This window comes from Camelus ferus, chromosome 1 (assembly GCF_009834535.1).
Source record: "Camelus ferus isolate YT-003-E chromosome 1, BCGSAC_Cfer_1.0, whole genome shotgun sequence".
NCBI classification, from domain to species: domain Eukaryota; kingdom Metazoa; phylum Chordata; class Mammalia; order Artiodactyla; family Camelidae; genus Camelus; species Camelus ferus.
The window spans coordinates 102,898,973-102,921,236 of NC_045696.1; the positions used below are offsets into that span (position 1 = coordinate 102,898,973).

At 34.9% G+C, this 22,264-nt stretch overlaps 1 protein-coding gene across 4 annotated transcripts in view; it reads right to left on the minus strand.

The window, feature by feature from the left end:
• The window catches only part of PLS1 (plastin 1), a 95,295-nt gene that overhangs the window by 5,811 nt on the left and 67,220 nt on the right, over positions 1-22,264 (minus strand). For all 4 annotated transcript variants that reach the window (XM_006190547.3, XM_032487121.1, XM_032487132.1 and 1 more), the window contains 6 exons: positions 17,308-17,473; positions 17,084-17,226; positions 16,166-16,261; positions 13,413-13,608; positions 8,813-8,891; positions 4,965-5,079 (listed from right to left, as the gene is read on the minus strand). In XM_006190547.3, coding sequence (XP_006190609.1) covers positions 4,965-5,079; positions 8,813-8,891; positions 13,413-13,608; positions 16,166-16,261; positions 17,084-17,226; positions 17,308-17,473 — 795 coding nt within the window. The remainder of the gene's footprint in view (positions 1-4,964; positions 5,080-8,812; positions 8,892-13,412; positions 13,609-16,165; positions 16,262-17,083; positions 17,227-17,307; positions 17,474-22,264) is intronic.

The window sequence follows — 22,264 nt, forward strand, 5'->3', positions numbered from 1 at the left end:
CTACATAGAGAAACAACTGGCCAGAAAGTTTAAAGATGCTCTGTTAAAGTCTTGACTGTCCAAGATTACACAGCTTATGAGTGTCAAATCTGTGACTGAAAACCTAGGTTTTCTGCATTCCATCAATAGAGGTAATAAATATTGTTTTGTCTAAATTTAAAGTTAAAGAATAGAGAAGAAATTGTCTCATTAAGAATCTAACTTCATCTCCAGTATTCTGTATTTGGATCTCACTCACCCTCTGAAATTCAGCTTTTAGCCAGTTTTCTTCAACAAAGGCTTAACCTTAATGTGCCAGCTGTATCCCTTGTTAGAACTCAGTCATGGTGACTTCATAATGCTTATGGGCAGTCCTCTTCTTATACTTAGCATTTTACGTACTTTCTTTTGCCAAACATAGCATTAAGCTCCTTTAAAGGGCAAAAACTATAAAGTGTACAAATCTACATCATACTTTCCCCACCCCTAGCCCAGGACCCAGCACAGTGCCCTGCCTCCAGTAAGAATCTGATAAATGAACACCAAGTAAATTATTTATCTAGCTAACTACTTTTTTCTAGTGATTTAAGTACAATTAAAAAAATTTTTTATCTATCCTGGTCTCTGTAGAGGTTTACTATCTCCAGTCATCTAGTACTATAATTTTTTATCTCACAATACATACTTATATATATTTTTTACCTTTCCCCCAGTGAAATTGGAAGATCTCATAATCTTATTTCATTACTAGTAAAAATGCTTATTAAATATTATTTAGAATAAAGTAAACATTTAGTTAAGAAAAATTATAAATTCGTGTCTCCTGATTTTTCTTCCCAAGTTAGTTAAAGCTTCATTACAAAACAATTAAACTTGAAATACAAAGATACACTTTTTTGTAAGAATAAGAAAATATTCCTAGGAAAGGTAAGAAAATATTCCTAGGAAAGGTGAGAAAAAGACTACACAATAACAATTTATACAAATTAATGGGTACTATTCTTTAAAAAGGAGAATCCAAATTCCCAAAGGTCAGCTTGTTACAAATAAAAATGCAAGAAGATACTTTGAACCTGCTGTAATACCTGCCTGGTTCCCTTAATAAGTTAAATGAAATTTTTGATATGTATTCATTTTTTTTAAATGCATGGAGATAATATTCCAAAATTCTTTCTCTTTCCTAGCAGTCATTTTATAGATTTAGCCTTTCAAAAGAAATATATGTTATAGAAATGCACATAATTTAAAAAGTAGATAGACCCCTCATTTATGGAAAATAGCATCAGAGCTCTGATTATGTAACAGTGTGAACAGGAGAGAGAAATCCAGCATGTTTTCCACTGGCACTCATTTCAGTGAAGGGCCATCTGTTTTATGGTTAGTTTAACCAAAATTCCTGAGGGTGAATAATGGGGAGAAAGGAGCTGAGGGTTACTGGTCTAGAGGGCTAAGATGTGGATGTGACCAGCAGTGAAAGAGAAAGTGGAAATGGATGCTGGTCTAAGGCAAAACATGTATTCTACTTTTTAAAGGTTTTTGGCAAAACACTTCTAAGATCTGGAGAGGTACCAAACTAGAGAAGAAGAAAAAATTAGGTTCTTAGAGGTAAGCCATGTTTATGGTAGTACTTAACATTCTAAACAAGGATCCACTCCCTGAGGATGTAAATATAGAAATTTAAGAGCATCAGGCTGAGAACTGAGCCTTGGAAATTGCTGGGCTAAAAAAGTTGAAGACCCTGTGAAAGGTAAGAATGAATACAAAGCAAGAAGTTGGAGAGTGCCATCTCAAAGAATTAATAGAAGAAATTATTACCAAGCACTTCAAATGCTTTGGACAAAAGTGAAGCTTAGATCATTTGGCAAATGAGAAAAAAAATTACATAATGGAATACGGGGTTTCAAGTGAAAAGAAATACTGAAGAGATAGTGAAGAAAGACTATTCAAGTGGTGCAGCTTTTATCAACTTCACAAATGAAGCAAAGTGAGGTCTGCTGACAAATGCCTAAAGTCTGTAAAATAAGTCCTGGAATGGATACTGTGTCATGAAAGTACTGCTTCTTTATTTTTTCAATACTGTGAACTTATTTCAGACCTTGTGTTTCATTCTATAAATAGCTAGTATTTATTGAGAGGAAGCATTCTACATGTGATTTATTTGAGATGTCTTATAATTAACATTAAAAATTCCAGGTATAATGAATGAGTGGTTCAATTCTGTTTTCCTGTTATATTTGGCTTTAAAAACTTATGTGAAATTGGTTAGCAAAATTTCCTGAATTCTACTCCCATGAGAATTATAGGCAAATCAAATAAAATTTAAAATGTAGACAGTCCAACCACTAGAAATACTGAACACTATTAATATATATAAACCTCTTATAATTACATTATCCATTTAATTACTTTTACTACTGTGTCTTTCCTTTTTGTCTTTTAAAAAATAGGATTTTTAAAAAATTACAAAGTCTATAAATACTCATTCACTCTAGAGATCTGGAGGAAGAAGCCCTTTTTGAATGCATGTCTGTATGTATGTACTTTACACAAATTAGATTCATATGTATATACGTAATTTTGTATCCTACTCATTTCCATGTCATTATTACTAAAACACTGTTTTTAATGGTATACTTTACTTCATTTTATGGGTGTATCCTAATTTATTAACTCTTTATTGAACAGTTGTTTTCTTTTTTTTTTTTCTCTATAAACATTGCTATGATAAGCACTTTGGCAAACAGCTTCTTGTCTTTCTGATTATTTCATCAGGATATAAGTGAAATTATTAAGTCAAAGGACTTTTTGAAGATTATGGATATGTATTACCAAAATGATTCAAGAAAGGTTGTACAGATGAACACTTCCTTGGACACTAGATGCAGTACAATCCAATTGCTTCAAATTGCTTATTTTAAATTGGATTTCTTTATTGTGGGTGAAAAGTTTTTCGTGTGTGTATTATCCATCATTATTTCTTTCTCTGTGAGTTGTTCACTCATGTTATCCACTTGCCCACTTTGTTATTACAATTTTAGTAATGACAATTGAGTTGCAGTAATTGATTCCTATGAACTATTTATATGTTAAGATGTTAACCATCTGCTGTATTTGTTGCAAATATGTGTCCAAGTTTACTGGCTTTGTTTGCTTTTTAATTTTATGGTGTTTATTTTTAAATACAGAAATTTTAAATTTATATGTAATGTACTGTATCAATTTTTTCCACTGTAACTTCTTTATCATTCTAAGAGTAGATAATCATTCACTTCTATTTTCTTAATGTTTTATTTATTTCATTTAACCCTTTAAGTCTTTACTTTTATTCCACTGGAATTTACTTTGGTCGATGCTATGTGGTGAAGATTACTTTTTTCCCTAACAAGATAGTTAACCAGTTGTTCTGGCATCATTTTTTGGATGATACTTCCTTTCTCTATTGAATTTAGTAAGCACCTTGCCATTTATTAAGTTCTTATATTTTAGTATAGGTTCTGGGCTACTCCATTCCATTCCATTCTTACATATGTATTAAACTATTTCAATTATTTTAGCTTTATAATAAGCTTTTATATATTTTCTAACAACTCCTCCCTCAATATTCTCAGAAAATGTTCTTGATGATTTAGGCCTATTTCTTTCCTTTTCCAATGAACTTTAGAATCACTTTATAAATCCCATCCCCAACACATACATATACATGCCCACATATACACAAAAGGAGACATTATATTGCTAACTGAAAGTATTTTCCACCTATAAGCTAAGTTGCAAAAATTTAATGTCTTTATAATATTTAGTCTTTCTATCCAGGAATATGGTTGTATTTCCATGTATTCCATTAGAGATAGTTTTTAAGTCAAGAGACTGCAGGTTAATTTCGTAACAGTCATACTGATATTACAGCAATTTGTGTCCATTAATTTGTATTATATATTTAAATTATTCACATCATTTTAAATGAAAGGATGAAGTTAAATGAAAGGATAAAAATTTAAAAGTCATACATACTTTTACTTTAGAAAGCAAATGAACCTTATACAGAAGGTAGAAAGGAAACTGAATATTAAAGCGCCAATTCAACAGAACAAGCACAAACACCACCACCACCACAGATCCACTACTGGAGGAAAAACACTGGAGACAACACTTTCTTTACCATTCATCTGCCAGATATTCTCCCACCAACTGTGATCAAGTCACTGCCCTGCTCAAAAATGTTCAATGGCTTCCCATCGCTTACAGTTTAAAACCCAAACTCCTTAATCTGACATTCAGGCTCTCAACAGCTGGCTCCAACCAAGATGTTAAGCATTCATACTCACTTCTTACTATCAGAATCCCCTGCTATAGCCCAACTACTCTTCCTGATCCTCAGCCCCTTCTCCAGTCTCCTACTGACAAAATTCGACCCATTTCTCAGAGTATAACTCAAAAATCCACTTCCTGCATCAAGTCTCTTTTGGTAAGTGCAGCCTATGGCTTTTTCTTCCTTTGAACTCAGGATATTCACTTTTGCATACAGAGTGTATTATAGTTATTTGCACACGTATCTTATCATTTCTGGGTTTCGTAAGGACCAACTCCATGCCTGTACTATTTTATATTTTGCATTGCACTCTACGGGTCATAGGTAATCAATAAATATCTGTTGAAAAATATTAATGAATAACCAGTAAAGATCTGGCAAGTTCTGGCGATTATAAAATAGGAATTCATTTAAGATGCATCTCAAAGAACATTAAGTACTACAACTCGCTAAACATAAAAACATTTATATAAAGTGTCTGACTGGGAGGACTGCCTTTATCTTTCCAAACATTTATTTAAGCTCACTGGTAAAAAGGCTTTATTAAGCTTAACACATTTTGGTTTGAATCATAATTGTGGGGACAGACCACGCTTTAATAAGCTTTACGAAACTCTAAATTCTCTGTTTTATATCAAAACAATAACAACATATCCATGGCCATTAGTTCATTCACCTTCTTCATGTTCCCTCCAAGAGCAGGATAAGGAGGTCTGTTGACATGGCTCCAGTTGACTGGCACGCGGATCATTTCGTAGAGCTGAAAGATGACTAGAGCATCTGCAAGGTCACTAGACAGGAGGAAAGAAAATGAAGAAGGAGGAAATGCTGGTACTATCTGATTTTATTAAGCACACCGGAGATGGGCTGATGTCTTTAAAAATACTACCAGGTCATTTAATGTTTAAAGAGTCATAGTCAGAACTAATCATTTGACCCAGAACTTCTAATCTAGAAATTAGTCCAGGTTTTTTTTAAATAAATATTTACAAAACTATATGTACAAGGACATTCACTGCCACAGTATTTACAAACTTGGAAACAATTTAAATGCCTGGCACTAGAGGCTGTTAAATAAACTATCCATAGCATGGACTCCTGGGCCACCATAAGACATAATAAGGTAGATCTCTATGTACTGACATGAAAAGCTTTACATGACACATTATGTTTAAAAAAGCAAGTGGCAGAATACTGCATACAGTTTATTCTTTATCAAAAATATTTTCAAAATTCATATTTAAATACCTCTGTGTGCTATGGGCTGTAAATAGCAATTTTACCTCTGGGCAGGAAAAAAAAAAGGAATATGGCAGGGGTAGGAAGGGATTATCATGTTTTACTTTGTTCTACATACTTACTTCCTGAAGCTTGTACAGTGAGAATCAGTTCCTGAATCACTTATGGATTATGACTTTTAAAACTTAAAAAAAAAATTACATAAAAATCACAACAGCTACTCAGTAGGAAGCTGTTCATGTTAAGTAGTGGAGGTTATGAGGAAGGAATTTATGAGCAAGTAGGAGTTCTTGTGAAGTAAGAACACTACTTCTTTGGATTCAGGAAAACATGTCCTCCTGAGGCGCTCAAGGTATGTCTACTGAGTATGTTTTCAATTCTATATGCCACGGACATAAAGCAGCAGCAACTCATTTTTAAACTGCCAGCTCAGTGATGAATTACGTGGCTTTTATCTCCCAACAGCTTACTCACTGAGTTATGTTTTGCTAATGGTTCATAGGAAAGTTACTTTGCATCTCTGAGCACACACCATATGGCCATGAAGGGGGCTGGGCCCTGTGCTGAGTGATGGAGGGAGAAAGTCTATTATGAAGGAAATCAAGAGCTAAGTTATCTATAAGCACATGGAGAATTTTGTATGAAAAATCACTGAAGTAGCTGTATAGGTTCTGGAGTCTCATCTCTTTTATGAATTTTTCTTTTTACTTAAAAGGAATTCATTCTTATTTGTATGTAGTATGGTGTTATTAGTCATTGTTTGCGAATAAGGAAACTGAGGCCCAGAACTGAAATGATTTTCAGAGAATTCAAGATGTGTTCCAGAACCAGCTTGTCATAGAAAAAAATCTAGGACTAGTAGTTCTTAAAACATATTTAATAACTTGTTGAGAGGAGAGAATTTTCAGTTAAAATCAATCTATTCTAGTGCTTTGCTTTGGTTTGGGTTTGGTTTGGTATCTGTAGGTAGGGAGAGAAAATCACTTACAGGTGGGTTTAGGAATATAAACACACAAACACATAGTTCTGGTGCCAACTAGACCTCTGGCTACTGTTTTTCTATATTCCGATGGTTCTTTTTAAGGTGATGTTACTTTTGAGAATCTTCTGAATTCCCTTTGCCTCTCAAAAAATTACATATGCCCAGAAGCCCTGTGCTGGCAGCTCAGAATCTGTATAACTATAAACAATCTTTAGCTTAAAAGTTTGGTCAATTCTTCTCCACCGTCAACCACAGAGAACTCTAGTGTTCCTGGCATTTATGAAGTTACCATGAAGTTTCAACAAATCTTAATCCCCTGGTCTTATATTTTACTTCTTAATTAAAAAAAGAAAATAAATGCTCATTGTAAAACAAAAAACATATTTAAGTTACTAAGATTAAAAATAAAAGTCTCATTACCCTCCTTTCCAGGTTGTATACAGTTTGGGATTCATCCCTCCAGATTTTTAAAATATTCATATACAAATATATATAGACTCAATTTTAAAATAAAAATGAGATCATAGTAGTCCTATTATTATTTTTGTCTCAATTATATATTACAAACATTCTTTCAGATTAGTCCCTAAAGATCTAACCCCTCTTTTCCCTCCAGCATTTGAGTCCTTTACTTCCCTGCTACTGTAGCAGAAGTTCCAGTCTAAATGACATAAACTTACTCTTGTCATCTGGCTGGAATTTACACACTCCTGTTAAAAATTTTATCAAATTCAAGTCTATCACATCAAAGCTAGTTACCACAGTAAGGCAATACTGGTTTTAAAGACTATTTTGAATATACACCAAGAAGCAGAAATTAGTGCATCATAAATCCTCAGTTAGCCAATGAACTTGGTCTTTTATGGCACTTATCTGCAGCTCATAGTGAAATAATAATTTAGTGTTCATTAAGGAATTTCTTTGGTGTGTAAATTATTAATAGGTTTAGTTAATTACACCTTTTTCCTAAAAATATATACAATTAGCTGAAGTTGAGTTCTTCTGCATTTTTTAAGGCATGCTGGTAGATCCTATAATAAAGAGAGAAAGGAGGTTTCCTCTCATCTGCACCTAGAAAGACACATTGTTAACACTACCAGAGAGCACAGGAAATGATTTGGTAAAGTATTTTCTCGGTCCTACCAATGTTGACAATGTGTTGTCATTTTTAAAAAAGAAAGAATAAAATAAATTACAAGTACTCAGGGAAACCAAGTTATTTCTACAAATTAGAAAAAATATGCAGAACAAATTGTGGGACAATTGAAGTTTCTGGCAAAAATAAATAGGATGTGAATTATAATGAAAAATACTGATAAAATGATAAGAGCAATTTATAAAATATTGTTCTAATCTGTTGAAGTAGAAATTATTATTTTCTTGATTAGTAATTATAAAAAAGCAAGATGGATTATCTTTACTAAAGTTTTTTTAGATCATCAAAAATTATAACTAATATTATCACAGTCCTACCTTTTTAAATAATACTCTTTTTCCCCCTTTGGGCAGTTTATGGGCAACTTAACCTTATGGTGCTGTGGCTTAGATTTTTATTATTTATTTATTTATTTATTTATTTTTGTTTATTTATTTTTTGTATACATATTTTGTTGTTGTTGTTGAAGTATAGTCAGTTTAAAATGCTGTATCAATTTCTGGTGTACACCATAATGCTTCAGTCATACATGAACATACATATATTTGTTTTCATATTCTTTTTCACCATAAGTAACTACAAGATATTGAATATAGTTCCCTATGCTATACAGTATGAACTTGTTGTTTATCTATTATATATATATATATATATATTAGTTAGTATCTGCAACTCTCAAACTCTAAATTTATCCCTTCCCACCTGCTTCCCCCTACCAGTAACCATAAGTTTGTTTTCTATGTCTGTGAGTCTGTTTCTGTTTTGTAAATAAGTCGTTTGTCTTTTTTTTAAATTCCACCTGTAAATGATACCATATGGTATTTTTCTTTCTCTGTCTGACTTACATCATTTACAGTGACAATCTCCAGGTCTATCCATGTTGCTGCAAATGGCATTATTTTATTATTTTTATGGCTGAGTAGTATTCCATTGTATAAATATACCACAACTTCTTTATTGAGTTATCTATCGATGGACAAATACTTTTCTTTTAAAATCCACTGTATGGCTAATTCCCATTATTCTGAAACTCTAAATGACGGCTAAAATTCTTGAGATTTTTAGAAAATGTTCTCATGTAAACATACGTACAGTTTGAAACAAAGTTGGACCCTGGCCATAAAGCTGAAACACATAAAATATTTACCTGTACAAATGATTAATATATGGGTTGACTCCCAAGGAATTCATCCAGTTCCGAAATGTCCTCTCTTCCTTGCTCTCTCCTAGAGTAGAAATAAGTTCACACTGATGATTCAGGACAAAAGGAATCAAGAACTATATTTTAAGCCATTCTGACAGGTATAGACTGGCCATACATACCGTGGATCCTGTGATACTATATATAGTCTTTTTAGGGGGGAAAAAAACTTCTTATTGCCAAAGTCCTTTTTCTCCCTGTCTAGAAAGCCTCCATTTGCTTTCTAAATTTCTCCATCTAGAATCCCTTACTTGATGCCTGTTAATTACTGAGCCATGGGGTTTCTCTGTTCAGAAAAGTAACAGATAAACTTCTTTAAGAGTCATATCTGCATATGATTCTATGCAAAAGGACTGGCTAAAAATCAATAAAGCACAGTCTTTTAGCAGTCAGAGTAGCATTAGCACATTAAACAGAAATAGAAAAGTGGTACCTTTCCCAATGCAGTGTCTCTAAATTTGTACAGATGATGATTTTACACAGGAAAGTTTCTGAGCACACAAACCTACATTTTAATGATGCCAAACAGCAATGAAGGGGAGAAGGGATTACAGGTAACATAAAAACAAGCAATGAGGGGACATAACTATTTTACAGGCTTCCTGAGTTATTTTAGATGGTCACTACTGAAAATACATACAGGGCACGGCCCCCATACAGAGTGTTATGAAAAAGACACATTTCATCATAGTAAGTCACCAGACCTCAAAGATCACCTCAAGGAGAAACTATTGCAGGCACTATTATTTAACCTGTGGTACCCACCCTTCCCAAGCATTCCCTTCATAGCTGTGCTCATCCCATCTATAAGGACAATGTGGCTATCGTGTGCTGCCAAGTGGGCAGAGAGAGATGTGGGCTCTCTTTGCCACGACTGCTTTCCAGTCATCCCTTGGCCTGCAGATAGTCCTAAGTGACTCTCTGTAATATTATTATTTGTTTTTCAGCAAAGTTAGGAGTGGAATGGCCTTGCCCATATCTAATCACCATACTCTTGAAAAATTGAAACATTTATACCTCATCACTTCTAGGCCACTGCAAAGGCCAGGTCACTGTCTAGACTTTAGCTTATGTGGGATCCCCAGGGTAATTTGGCACATAAATCTGTAAACCACCTGAGCTCCAGGGGTCCATTCCCATGGAGCCATCCCTCAGTCATCTTCAGACTGAGTGCCACAGATAGTGTCAACCTGCACGCCCAGAACAGAAATCCAAACCTTGTAAAACCTGAAAGATTCGGTTTTTTGTGCCAACTGTTCAGGAAATAATCTGCCCACTGTGTTTTCATGTGGTTTTCAATGCCATTACTGAAAGGCTTTCTCAGAATCTGCTTTAATTCTTGCTCTATTCAATTATATATCCATATAATTTCTTGCTTAAATTTTGCTCCCTCTGGTCCGCATAAAAGCTAACTGACCAGTCTGTTGTATCTGCTCCTACCATTTTATAATATATAACTGATATGAGAAACTTTTTGAAAAGAACAAGATAAACTCCTGGAACCCATGTTTGCCTTGTTTTAGGAGTTATTAAATAGGTGCAAATTAAACATCTGAACTTTCCTGGAAGTGACAAAAATATAACCATACTATGATCAAAAGCTCGATGCATGTGACTTGGGTTTACCTTTTAGTTGTTTCTCTATTATATAATTTTCTTCTAGTAATTAGAGAATTTTTACATTATTTCTATCTAGGAAAATCCAAATTCTGTTTTAAAATTACAAACGTTGATAATGTAACAACAGTTTAACTTTTACTTAAAATAATATCCAATTTCTGCTGAAACTGATGATATATGAATAGTATTTTAAAAGACACTAAACCTGTATTTTGATTGAGTTCTGAAACTATTATAAACTTCAGCATTTTGTATTTCTTCCTGTTGTTCTAAACTAATTATATCATTAATTTTTGACACCTGGAAAGTAAAATAGATTTCATAAGTGAGCATTTATTTATCTAATACCGTTTCAAGTTGTCTTGGTAAATAAATGCTCAAAGCCAGAAGCACTATGCATTTGTGCAAAAGCCATGGTAAAGCATTATAAAAACATATGTATTCCAGATTGGAAATGTCTGGATGTCAGACAACTAAAGCAATCTTAGAAGTAAACTCTTAATTGCTGATATAAAGAGAGAAAGAACTATAAAACATTTTCATTTTGGGGGCCAAACTGATACTGCAATTGATAAAAGTTTCAGAAAGAATGGCAAATATATTAAAAGTAGGCTACCAAGAAGAAATAAAAGGAATTAATGTATACTGAACACTCACTACACGTGCTAAGCGATGTGCTAAATGTTTTCCTCTTCCCCACCTGACCATCCATCAGTAAGCACATACTGTATGCTAAACTCATTCGTTCATGAAAGGTCATTTTAATTTGCTCTGTAATTTTTCAGAGTAAGTATTATAAGTCCTGTTTTATATATGAGAAAACCAAGACTCCCAAAGGTCACTCAGTTACTAAATGATGGCATCATGATTTGGACAAAGTCTAATTCCATGGCCTATGTATTTTCTATCACCACAAATGAATTCTGAGATGGTCTCCCTATACGTAGCCCACATGTTTGGCTCAATTTAATATGAAGATTTAATATTTAATTGGGCTTTTAATTTTCTTTAATTCTATACAGATAAAATTCTTTGCCAGTGAGGACATACTAATATATGAATATAGGATGTGATAAAATCAAGCTTCAAATTTCATAAGGATCTACAAAAACAAATCTACAGAGGAAAAAACTCCAATGACAGTCAAAGTAAAATTCACTTTTGGCAGATGTATCAGGACATACATATGTTCTAAATAAAGATAATTGATAAATATTTCCCACAGTACCTTTTATACAAATAAAGTAAATACTAATGGAAATATTTAGCAATCCTATTCACACTGAAAAATTCCAAAAGCATGCTAAACACTAGCAAAAGAATTCAAACGTGACAAATAGGAGAGCGAGCAAGTTGGAAAAGATATCTAGCAAGAATTCAGTGACTATAAAAAGCAGGTCATTTTTAATATGCCACTCTAAACAATGCCTTCTACCGTAAGACACAGGGATTTTGAAATTTTCCAGGCTGATAAAAACCTAGCAGTTTTTTTTTTAATTTAATTTTTTAAAAGTTCCAATCTCTCACCCTAAATTTCTTTGCTGAAAAACCAACATTTTTTTAAAATCTATCTTATAGTTATAAAGTGACAAGGACCTTGGAACTGTGGTTGTGGCTGTCAAGGAGAAAATGATGATGAAACTGATTGCTCACTCTGTCTCACTGGGGAAGGGAGTAAGGTGGGTGATGTGAGAAGGAACATGCAGTATCAAGTTCTCCCCACCAAGAATAATCCCCACCTGAGGACTGTCCTCTCCAAACCAAGGTGACTAACGAGAATATGTTAGGAGTGGCCCCTGCCTCTGACAACTGCCACCAGTTTTTACTTTTAGTTCTGATACTAATGTGGGTTTTGGTATGGATGTGAGGGAGAGTGTGAGAATAGAAGAAAAGGAGGAGTCAGACAAGGAGAAAGGACTACATATTGAGGATGTTTTTGTCATTATGACAATTTCATATATCGTAAGCTTCGATGACATTTACTAAATGTAACATGGCTAAATAATACAGAATGATCTATGTTATAGAACCTAATAGATACTTTCAGAGATTACTTGTGATAAAAGGTAAGTTTGTTTATGCACAGCAGAGGGATAAAGGTTTTACATCAAATCATGGAATCCAATTGTCAAAACTGATTTCTAATGTGTTTACAGCTACAATATCCCATCATTATAGAAGGCAAATTAGGCAGAGGGTTTATATAATCAAGTCTTGCCCTGATATTCTAATTAAGTTTTATTTGTTTCTTGCTTTGTCATCATTCATTCTTTAGGCATATTAAGACAGAAAAAAACACAACATAAACAGTGCAAAAAATAAATATCAACCCAGATAGAAAGAATAAATGGTACTAATAAAAACATTCAGATGAGTATATATAGAGTATAGAAAAGTACTAAATACAGTACCTACATTAGGAGGGGTCAAATCTGCATTTCATGAAGCAAAATAGGAAAGTATTATAAATTATGAGACAGATAACAATAGCCCACACACAAGACAAGTAATGAATATTATAAGTTTTTCCATGTACACTAAAAACATTAAAAGGAGAAAAATATTGGAGTCAAACTGTAGGTTTCAATGGAGGAAAAAAGCTACAAATAATTATCTTTTTCCAATAGGTAATATTCATTGTCCGTATTGGTGGTGGAATTATGTTATGTGGTCATTTAAGAGAATATTTTAAACGTGTGACAGTTTTCATTAAACCCTTATGGAGAAATGACAGACAGGTAAGATTTAACTCAGCATTCTCTGTTAACCAAAATGAAAAATGGCTTTAACGTGAACTTTTCAATGGATGTACATGTCTACACTCAGTAAACTGCATCTCCCACCACAGTCTCCTACCTCTGACAGTGAAGTAGGACAAGACCACAAGACACTTAGAGTGAATCAATGAAAGACAGAAAGAGCATACCTTCCAACAAATTCATATCGATGTCATTATTATCAGGCTTCTGTAGGCTTGGGTATGTGTTAAACAGATTAGCTACAAAGGCTAAATTAAGTTTAGGATTGCCTGAAACCACATCTGCAGGAGTGACAAACTGTCTGCAGCCCAGCTTATCTGCTTGTTGAAGCATGAATTCAGCCCGCTTCAAGTCATTTTTCTCCTAAACAGTGAAATAAAATGAAAATGGTCAAGGTTAAACTTTTGATTGGCATTTTTTAGAAACACATATTTATAAGCAATTACTTTTCTGGAAGAATATCAAAAAATGGCTCAAAACAGGGTCAGAAAGTGTAGGAATTCCGAATCAACTTCCCCATGTCTTTTAAATCAGTGAGAACAATTCTCTGAGTTTTCTTGCTGTGATTAGAGGAATATTTCACCCTCCTTGCTGAAGTCCTCAACAAAACTTTCAAATACTAAATCAGTAAGCTCCTGCTGGCTGAATTATAGGTAACCTGTCCAAGGCCATATATTAGAGTACCTTCTGGCTAAGAGGCCTAATTGTATCACCCATTCTACTCTGATATTTCCAGCAGACTCTTCTTTCAATGAAAAACAAGTTGGGACACATGTACAAAATATTAAGGTCAGAAGGAACAGCACTTTTCACAACTGCAAAACCCTGGAAACAAACCAAATGCTTATCAACAAGAGAACAGATGAAAACTGTGCAACTGTGTAATATTCCCACAAAGACATCTAACAATATGAGTGACTTCTAGTAACATAATATGTTCAAAGAAAAGTACTAGAAATGTAAGTACAACATGAGAAATTTTATATGAAGTTAAGAAGTTAAATAAAAAATTTTAATTCTGTAAGAAATATATTTGGTTGAAAGAAAACTATTTAAAAAGAAAAGCAACTATATAAAATGAGCATAAGATCCAAGATGGTGATGATCACATTAAAGTCGGGCAGCGAGATGGGATAAGGAAGAACAGCTAAATGTAAACTGATGTCAAAGTCTTAGCTTTCTTGGAGCGGAGGGTATAGCTCAGTGGTAGAGCACATGCTCGGTGTACAGGAGGTCCTGGGTTCAATCCCCAGGGCCTCGACTAAGGGGGAAAAAATAAAAAAAGAAAGAAAGAAGTCTTCGTGTTCTTGTTGGATTGAGGGTTCACATGAGCTGGTTACAATTTCAATACAAACGACTAACAAAAAAAAAAAATAAAAAAAGGGATATGCATGAACTCATGATGAGAGTATATCATGACCAGGTATTATGACTTACTTAATTCTGTGCACCAGTGTTGTAAGTAAAATGTAAATGAAATCAGAGGAAGCAATAGGTTCAGTGCTATTAAACAGCAATAAAAAGCTCCTCAGGTAGATGTGAACAAATCACAATATGTGGGCCTTATTCAGATCTTCATTCAAATAAATTATAACAAGAAAATCTGACATTTATGAGGCAATTGGAAATGTCAACATTGATTAGTCATTTTGATGATTTTATAAATTATTGTTAACTTTTTGGTATGATAAGGTATTATGGTTATATTTTAAAGAGTATTTACCTTTTAGAAATACATACTGAGATGCTTATTGATGTAATGATATGATGTCTAGGATTTGTTTCAAAATAATATGGAAGAGGAAGGAAATAAGTGGACGAGAAATGAAGGAAAAATACTGACCATGAGTTGATAGTTGGTGAATCTGGGGGATGAACACATGGTAGGTAGTTCACAATACTGAGTCTGTTCACTTTTGAATATGTTTGAAATTTTCCTTAAGTTTTTTTAAGTTCCTGATTTTTTGACTCAAACTAATTTGCAAATTTTGCAATAGATATTTCAGATGTTTTATTATAATAATGTGAAGTATAATCAATTAGTGATGTCTCAAGTTGCCTTTAAAACTAAATATTATGTATATTCACTTTAAGTACTTCATAGATTTTCATACAAACTATAATCTGACCAGATTTTAACGTTTAGATAGAACCATCCCTGGTATTTACAACTTACACTGAAAGAATGGGCTTCTTAGGAAATGTGTTAGATAGGTCAGGATTTGTATCAGTCCTTCTTCCACCATGAATACTAGGATTTGCCATCTTTTATTTTGTGTATTGCCAAATATAAGTTGGAAAAACTGCTCATCAGTTCCTTAGAAATCTAGTAATATCCTGTTGCTCCATTTCCTGGTGCACAGTGACAGCCACAAAAGCACCCTGGTGAGTTCCAGTGATGTTGCACCAGGGAAATGCGAGTGTAGGGTTGATTCCATACACACTCAAGGTCAGAATTCTGCAATTCCCTTTCTTCAGGCATGACAGCCAGGTAGCTTAGCATGGAAATTTGGAGCCTAGGGCATGAAGGATTAAAAAAAAAAAAAAAAAAAAAAAACTTCTAGAAAGCAAAGAGCCACGCTTTAACGAAGGGCTCAGGGCTCCACCAGGGAATGCTGCTTGGAGAGTGCTGTACTCTAAATATGACTGCACTGGCTAGTCAAATTCATAGAGATGCAAAGTAGAACAGTGGTTACCAGGAGCTTGGGAGAGAGAAGAATGGGGAGTTGTTTAATGGGTTCAGATTCACTATGCAATGAGGAAAAACTTCTGGAGAGGGATAGTGGTGATGACTGCACATAAAGCAAATGTACTTAATGCCACTGAACTGTACGCTTAAAAATGGTTAAAATGGTAAATTTTATGTTATGTAAAAAATTTTACAAAAATTTTTTAAAGTTTAATTAAAAACTATACTGACGTTAAATCCCGAAAGGTCGATGGCAATAGCACGTCCATCATCCCGGTCACCTTTAGGTGCAATCTGATTAAGCAGATGAAAATACGCTCTTGAATCCTTTAAGAAAAGAAATGAAATGGAATTTTAAAAATGAATAAAATCATCACTAGATATAGGAAAAAAGTAGTCAAACTGAAGAAACTTCCCCCATCTCAAAGAATGGACTAAGAACTTAGTAACCTTTACTTATTACTTATAGGTTCCTGAGCGCACGATGCTGTCTCACACTTCAGAGCATCTAGCAATCCTGTTTCCGACACCTGGAACGGCCTTCCTCACCTTTTTCATTTGTTTACACTCTTAAGCATCAGCATCAGTTAAGATTAGGGTCCAGTTTCCTTGATGAGTCCCTTCCAGTAAGGAGGGAAGTGTTTCAAGCTACTTTGGTTCACAGACATACCTGAAGACCTCCTTTTGTCTATGTTCCCTGTGCCTTCAGATATTTTGGTTTCCTATTAACTGCTTATTGGCAAAGTGGGAGTAAGAGCATTAAACTGGTCAAGCCCACAAGGGCCTCTAGTCCAGCCAACAGATGTCATTCTCAGTCCAAATGCATAGACTGACATCCTCATTATCATTTAGTCTCCCTGGGGCACATCAAATGGGAAAGAATGCTTTAATCTGCTAATGCTAGCACCTCTTTCCTCTCACAACCAGCTGTATTTCTTATAAAAAGCCAATAAACCAGTTTTTTTTATTTAGTAAAAGATTTTCTGATTATAATCTGGGGATCCACATCAGACAGATAAACGCAAAATTTCATTTTCTATACTGTGTCCCTGTGAATTAAATTTCAAATTTAAGTCTGAAACCCTTTTTCTTTTTTATACACTCCACATCCTTATTTTATGGCATGAATCTGAACATTAAAATGTAAACCTTAATGTCTTGGCTGAAGTTGCTGATGGTACGCCACCCTGCATTGGTCAGATGGTAGTTCACCCACCGCAGCAGTAATTCCTCTGGAGAAAGCTTCATCAGCTCTTCCAGGTCCTCGCCTTCATTTAGCAGTGCAATCAGGGCTGAGGGGGAAATAATGAAATATAAATTCTCCTCATAGTAAGACTATGTCAATGGAAAGCAAATATTTTTGACTCTCTTACCTTCGTTCCTAGAAATCTCAATATCAGCAAAAAGACCCACTTTGATGATCTGCCAGAGAAGTCCCAAGACCAAGTGAGGTTTTCCTTCTTTGAGATCCTGGGCACCAATGTTGACCACGGTACAACCAATGGCGGAGGCGGAATTCAGGGCTAGGTTTAAATTTTCCTGAATTGCCACAGAGGAAAATGCGCGTGAGGAAGTACTTTCTAAACCCTTATCAACAAGTTGTGAAGGTAAAGAAGAAACAATGGATGGTGAACTTCCTCATTTATTTTTAACATAAGTAATACTGATACCACCTCTATATGCCAGTGATTTCCAAATCTCTAGGCCACGCACCCTCCCAGACCCCAGTCTAAACTCTACACATAGATATGCACTGGATTATGCCCACCTAAATGTTGCACAAGCACCTCAAACTCAACATGTCCAAACTGAAGCAATTCTCAGGCCATGCCTCCCTCGTCTTCCTCTAATTCCCTGTTAAAATGGGCTTTTCCTTTATTTCCCATCTTGGTTGACAGGACCAACCTTCATTCTTGCCTTCTTTCTCCTGAAGTCAGAAACCTGAGCAAAATCCTTGTTCTTCCTTGCCTCCTATGTGACCAATTTCTGTCAATCCACCCTTCTAAATACCTCTGGAAACTGTCAGTGCCTTTCTTCAAGTTTCTTAGTTCCTTCCTAGCCCCCATTCTTCAACTTAACACTCTACAATCCATCTTCCACGACACCCTGCTGTTGGTGACCATAGTACAATATGAACCTGATGGTGTTCCCTAGCTTTAAAATCCTTCAAATTAGTCCCTGTCATTCCTACTATGTCTTCTCACTCACTCTGTTCCAGCTACATAGAGACTTCGAACTCTGCCTGCAACACACTTTCCCCAGATATCCACAATTCCTTTAGGACTGCTCAACTGCAACTAATGGCTTTCCCCGATTATCCTACACAAAATAGCAAACAGCCTGATTAAAATATGGGCAGAATTTCTCCAAAGAAGATATCAAATGGACAATAAATACGTGAAGAGATTATCAACATGACTAATCATTAGGGAAATGTCAATCAAACCCACAATAAGACATCACTTTATATCCATCAGGATGTCTATTATTAACAAAACAAAATAACAAGCATTGGAGAGGATGTGGATAAATTGGAACCTTTCTGCATTGTTAGTGGGAATGTAAAACAGTGCAGTTTCTGTGGAAAACAGTACAGCAATTCCTCAAAAAATTAAACATGGAATTAGCATCTAATCTAGCAATTTCCACTTCTGGGTATATACTACAGAAAATGCAAGCTAGGACTCAAACAGATATGTACACACTCATGTTCATAGCATTATTCACAAAAGCCAGAAGGTGGAAACAACCCAAGTGTCCATCCACAGATAAACAGATAAGTAAAATATGGTATAGACATACAATAGAGTATTATTTAGCCTTAAAAAGGAAGGGAATTCCGACTTATGCTGCAGCACGGATGAATGTTGAAGACATTACACTAAATGAAATAAGTCAGTCACACATACAAAAAATAGCTATTGTATGATTGCACTTTTATGAGGTACCTAGAGTAGCCAAAATCATAGAGACAGAAAGTAGAATGGTGGCAGCCAGGGCATGGGGGAGTGGACAATGGGGAGTTATTATTTAATGTGCATAGAGTTTCAGTTCGGGAGGATGAGAAGAGCTCTGGAGAAGAATGGTAATTATGAATGCATAGCTATGTAAGTGTATGCACACTTAAAAATGGTTAAAGTGGTAAGTTTTATGTTATGTGTATTTTACAACAATGAAAAAAGGAAGAAAAAAAACACCTAGAGCCATCTTGAAGATGCCCTCTATGACTAAACCTGGGACAATTTAAGAACCAAAATAATTAAGCACAGTAATGAATTAAGCCACTGGAAAAAGTAGGAATTCCTGAGTCAATATCAATGACAGAGAGAGAAGAGAAGAGACATCTCTTGGTTACAGTAGAATGCCAAGTAAATGAGTGGTAAATGTGGAGGAAGTGCTGGAGTTGAAAAAGAAAACGTAATTTTGCAACCACCATGGTAACACTAGATTAGGAAAGAATCATCAATGCACACTAAATCTAGGGAGAAATTCCGTTAAGGAGCAGGATATCTGCATAGCCTTCAAGTGTTTCCCCATGGGGTGCTTATTAAGCACAAGGGAGAAAAAGAAAACAGTAATTTTACAGTGGAGAAACTGGGCAACATCTTAATCTGATGATAAAAACTAACATCAACTATAAGGGATATATAGATCTCTTGTGCCTCTAAATATATCAGTGTATAAACTTGATGACTATACTGTGGTAATATAAGAGAAAATCCTTATTCTTATTAAGTATATGCTAAGGAACTCATTAGCAAAGAGTCATGAGGTATGGAACGTGCCCTCAAATGGTTTAGGAAAAAACACTGTGTACACACACACACACACACACACACACACAGAAGTAGGAGAGCACAAATATTAAAGCAAGTGAAATAAACAACTAACAACAGGGAACCTAGGTAAAGGGTATATGAGTGTTTTTGTACAGGTTTTAGTTTTGCCATTTCTTACAAGTTTGGAATTATTTTCACATAAACCTAAAAAAAAAAAAAGATAACTCTCTTAAAGGTTTTTTTGGGGGTTGGGGTTGGGAGGTAATTAGGTTTACATATTTATTTTTAGAGGAGGTACTGGGGAATGAACCCATGTCCTCGTGCATGCTAAGCATGTGCTCTACCACTTGAGCTATACCCTCCTCCCCCTTAGAGCTTTTTTAAATCCAGACATGCCATTAATTTTAATCTAAGAGCTTAACTAAAGGCAATATTTATTTAATAATATGAATTAATTTGTCCTTTAGTTTTCATCTATTAATGCTGTGCCAGTGACCAGAAACACAAATGAAAGGAAAAAGAAACACCAAACAACAAAAAACTGGGACAACATAAGGCAGCAAATTGGAAAAGACATCGAATTAGAAAAATTATGTTACCTTGGCTTTTCATTTTTTTTTTCTTTCCTCAAACTTCTTTCCTAGAAATAACAAATGTACCTAGGCCTTTTTTGTAATCACCTTTTCACCTTTTGGAAGGACATAGTGGCCTGTTTGCTGCTGGGCCTTATTTTTGTGGCCATTTAATGGTAATAAATAATCAATACAGTTAGACTTTAAACTCACCAGAGAAAAGAAGAGGTAAATTTAATAGCTAGTGGATTTGTTGTTAATTGTGTTTGATTTGCTTTTGGGAAAAGGTAGAGATTGTCTTTTCCTCTTTTACTTCAACAGTCTATGTTTGGGTGGAGTCCCTGCTTCCACAGCTTGTTTAAATTTTTGAGTTTGATGTTTACCAGCCAGAAGATACGCAAAGGGTCACAAAGCACAGCGATTATTTCAAATGCTTCTTGCAGTATGCTGAAGCAATCTGGCTTGCTGGGCTCCAAGTAAATGGCTGTGTCTCTTGGGGTTCAGTCCAGGATAATTAAAGTTAACATTTGGAATCAAATTATTTTTGTCATGGTATTAAGCAATATTCATTTAAACACAGTTCTCCCAGAAGAAGGCAGAACCAGAGAATCCTTTAATATATTTATAATCTAAATCCACTACAAATACACATGATAAATATGAAAATATTATCAGTGAATTTCAAGTACTTTCTGGATATTTAGAAGATTTTTCATATCTTCAGATATGTTTCAGCTACCTGAAATCAAATCAATATAACTTTCAAGAGACAGCCTCTGCCAATTGAGGCTTGACCAGTAATATTTTTCTATCTTCTTTTCCAAGAGCATAAAGGATGTTTGGTCCACTTGGGATTCTCCAGAATGCATCAGCAGGGGAAAGAACGGGACTGATGAAAATTATTCCAATAATAAGGGTAATCTTGTAATGACCCTTCAATATATGCACTGACAGCATGGTGCTGTGGCCAAAAGAAATATGCAGTTTCACTAAATTTATTATAATAATTAGTGAGAACCAGAAAACCTTCCACTGCTTGCCTCTGCCTGGACAGTGACAAGGAGACCACACCTTAACATGACTTTGGGCAATTCCTCTGTTTTCACTGACATGACTTTATTCTTCGAGGAAAAGAAGGCAAAGTGTTTGATGGTTCATTGCAGGCACTACTTGGGAGACTCAACTCTTCAGTGGGAAACACTGATGGACAGTTAATACTCTAAAAGATTCTTTGACTCCTTCCCCTCGAAATCCTCCCCTTGCTATTTCCACCAATCTTGACTGATGTATGGTGATCCTTACCCAGTAATCAGTCTCCCCTCTATTCCTCTCCCACACTGAAAGGCTGTCCTGAAACCACAATTCCAAATCTCAAATTCTGACCTTCACTGGAAGACACTGCTGGGGTTTTGCAGGTGGTGTTTTCTCTTACTGCAGTAAGCAGTAAAACTCATTTTTGTCTTATCAGTAGGTTGTGTTGGTGATATATGGGGAATCAGCCTTTGATGTTAATTTTATTTAAAAAATGTTGGGCTTTGCAAGTATAGCAAATGACTTACAAGTAATTGGATTAAAAGTAAGGAGCCAAAATGTGCTTCCTCAAATAAATGGTAAGTTTCCAATTGGTAACTACAATACCACCCTACAGGTAATTAGGGAATAGGGTTGACCACTATTGTCTAAAGCCAATTCTAAAGAACAAGAAGTACCAGGAGAACCCCACAAAGAGGTTGTTCTCCGAGTTTTAAAATGGACAACTGCCCTGAGTGCTCAATCTTCCTTCCTGAAGACCTGTCTTGGCAGGGGTAGACAAGGACAATGAGGAACTTCCAACAATTGAGACATGAGAGAGATGTTGTTTCTCCTTTTGTTTCAGTGTCCTAATCTGTGAAATAGGATATCTTACAGAGATATTAGGAAAAGACTCAACCAAACATGGAGGTTTATCTTGGATAAACCATCCATTCTCCCCCATTTTT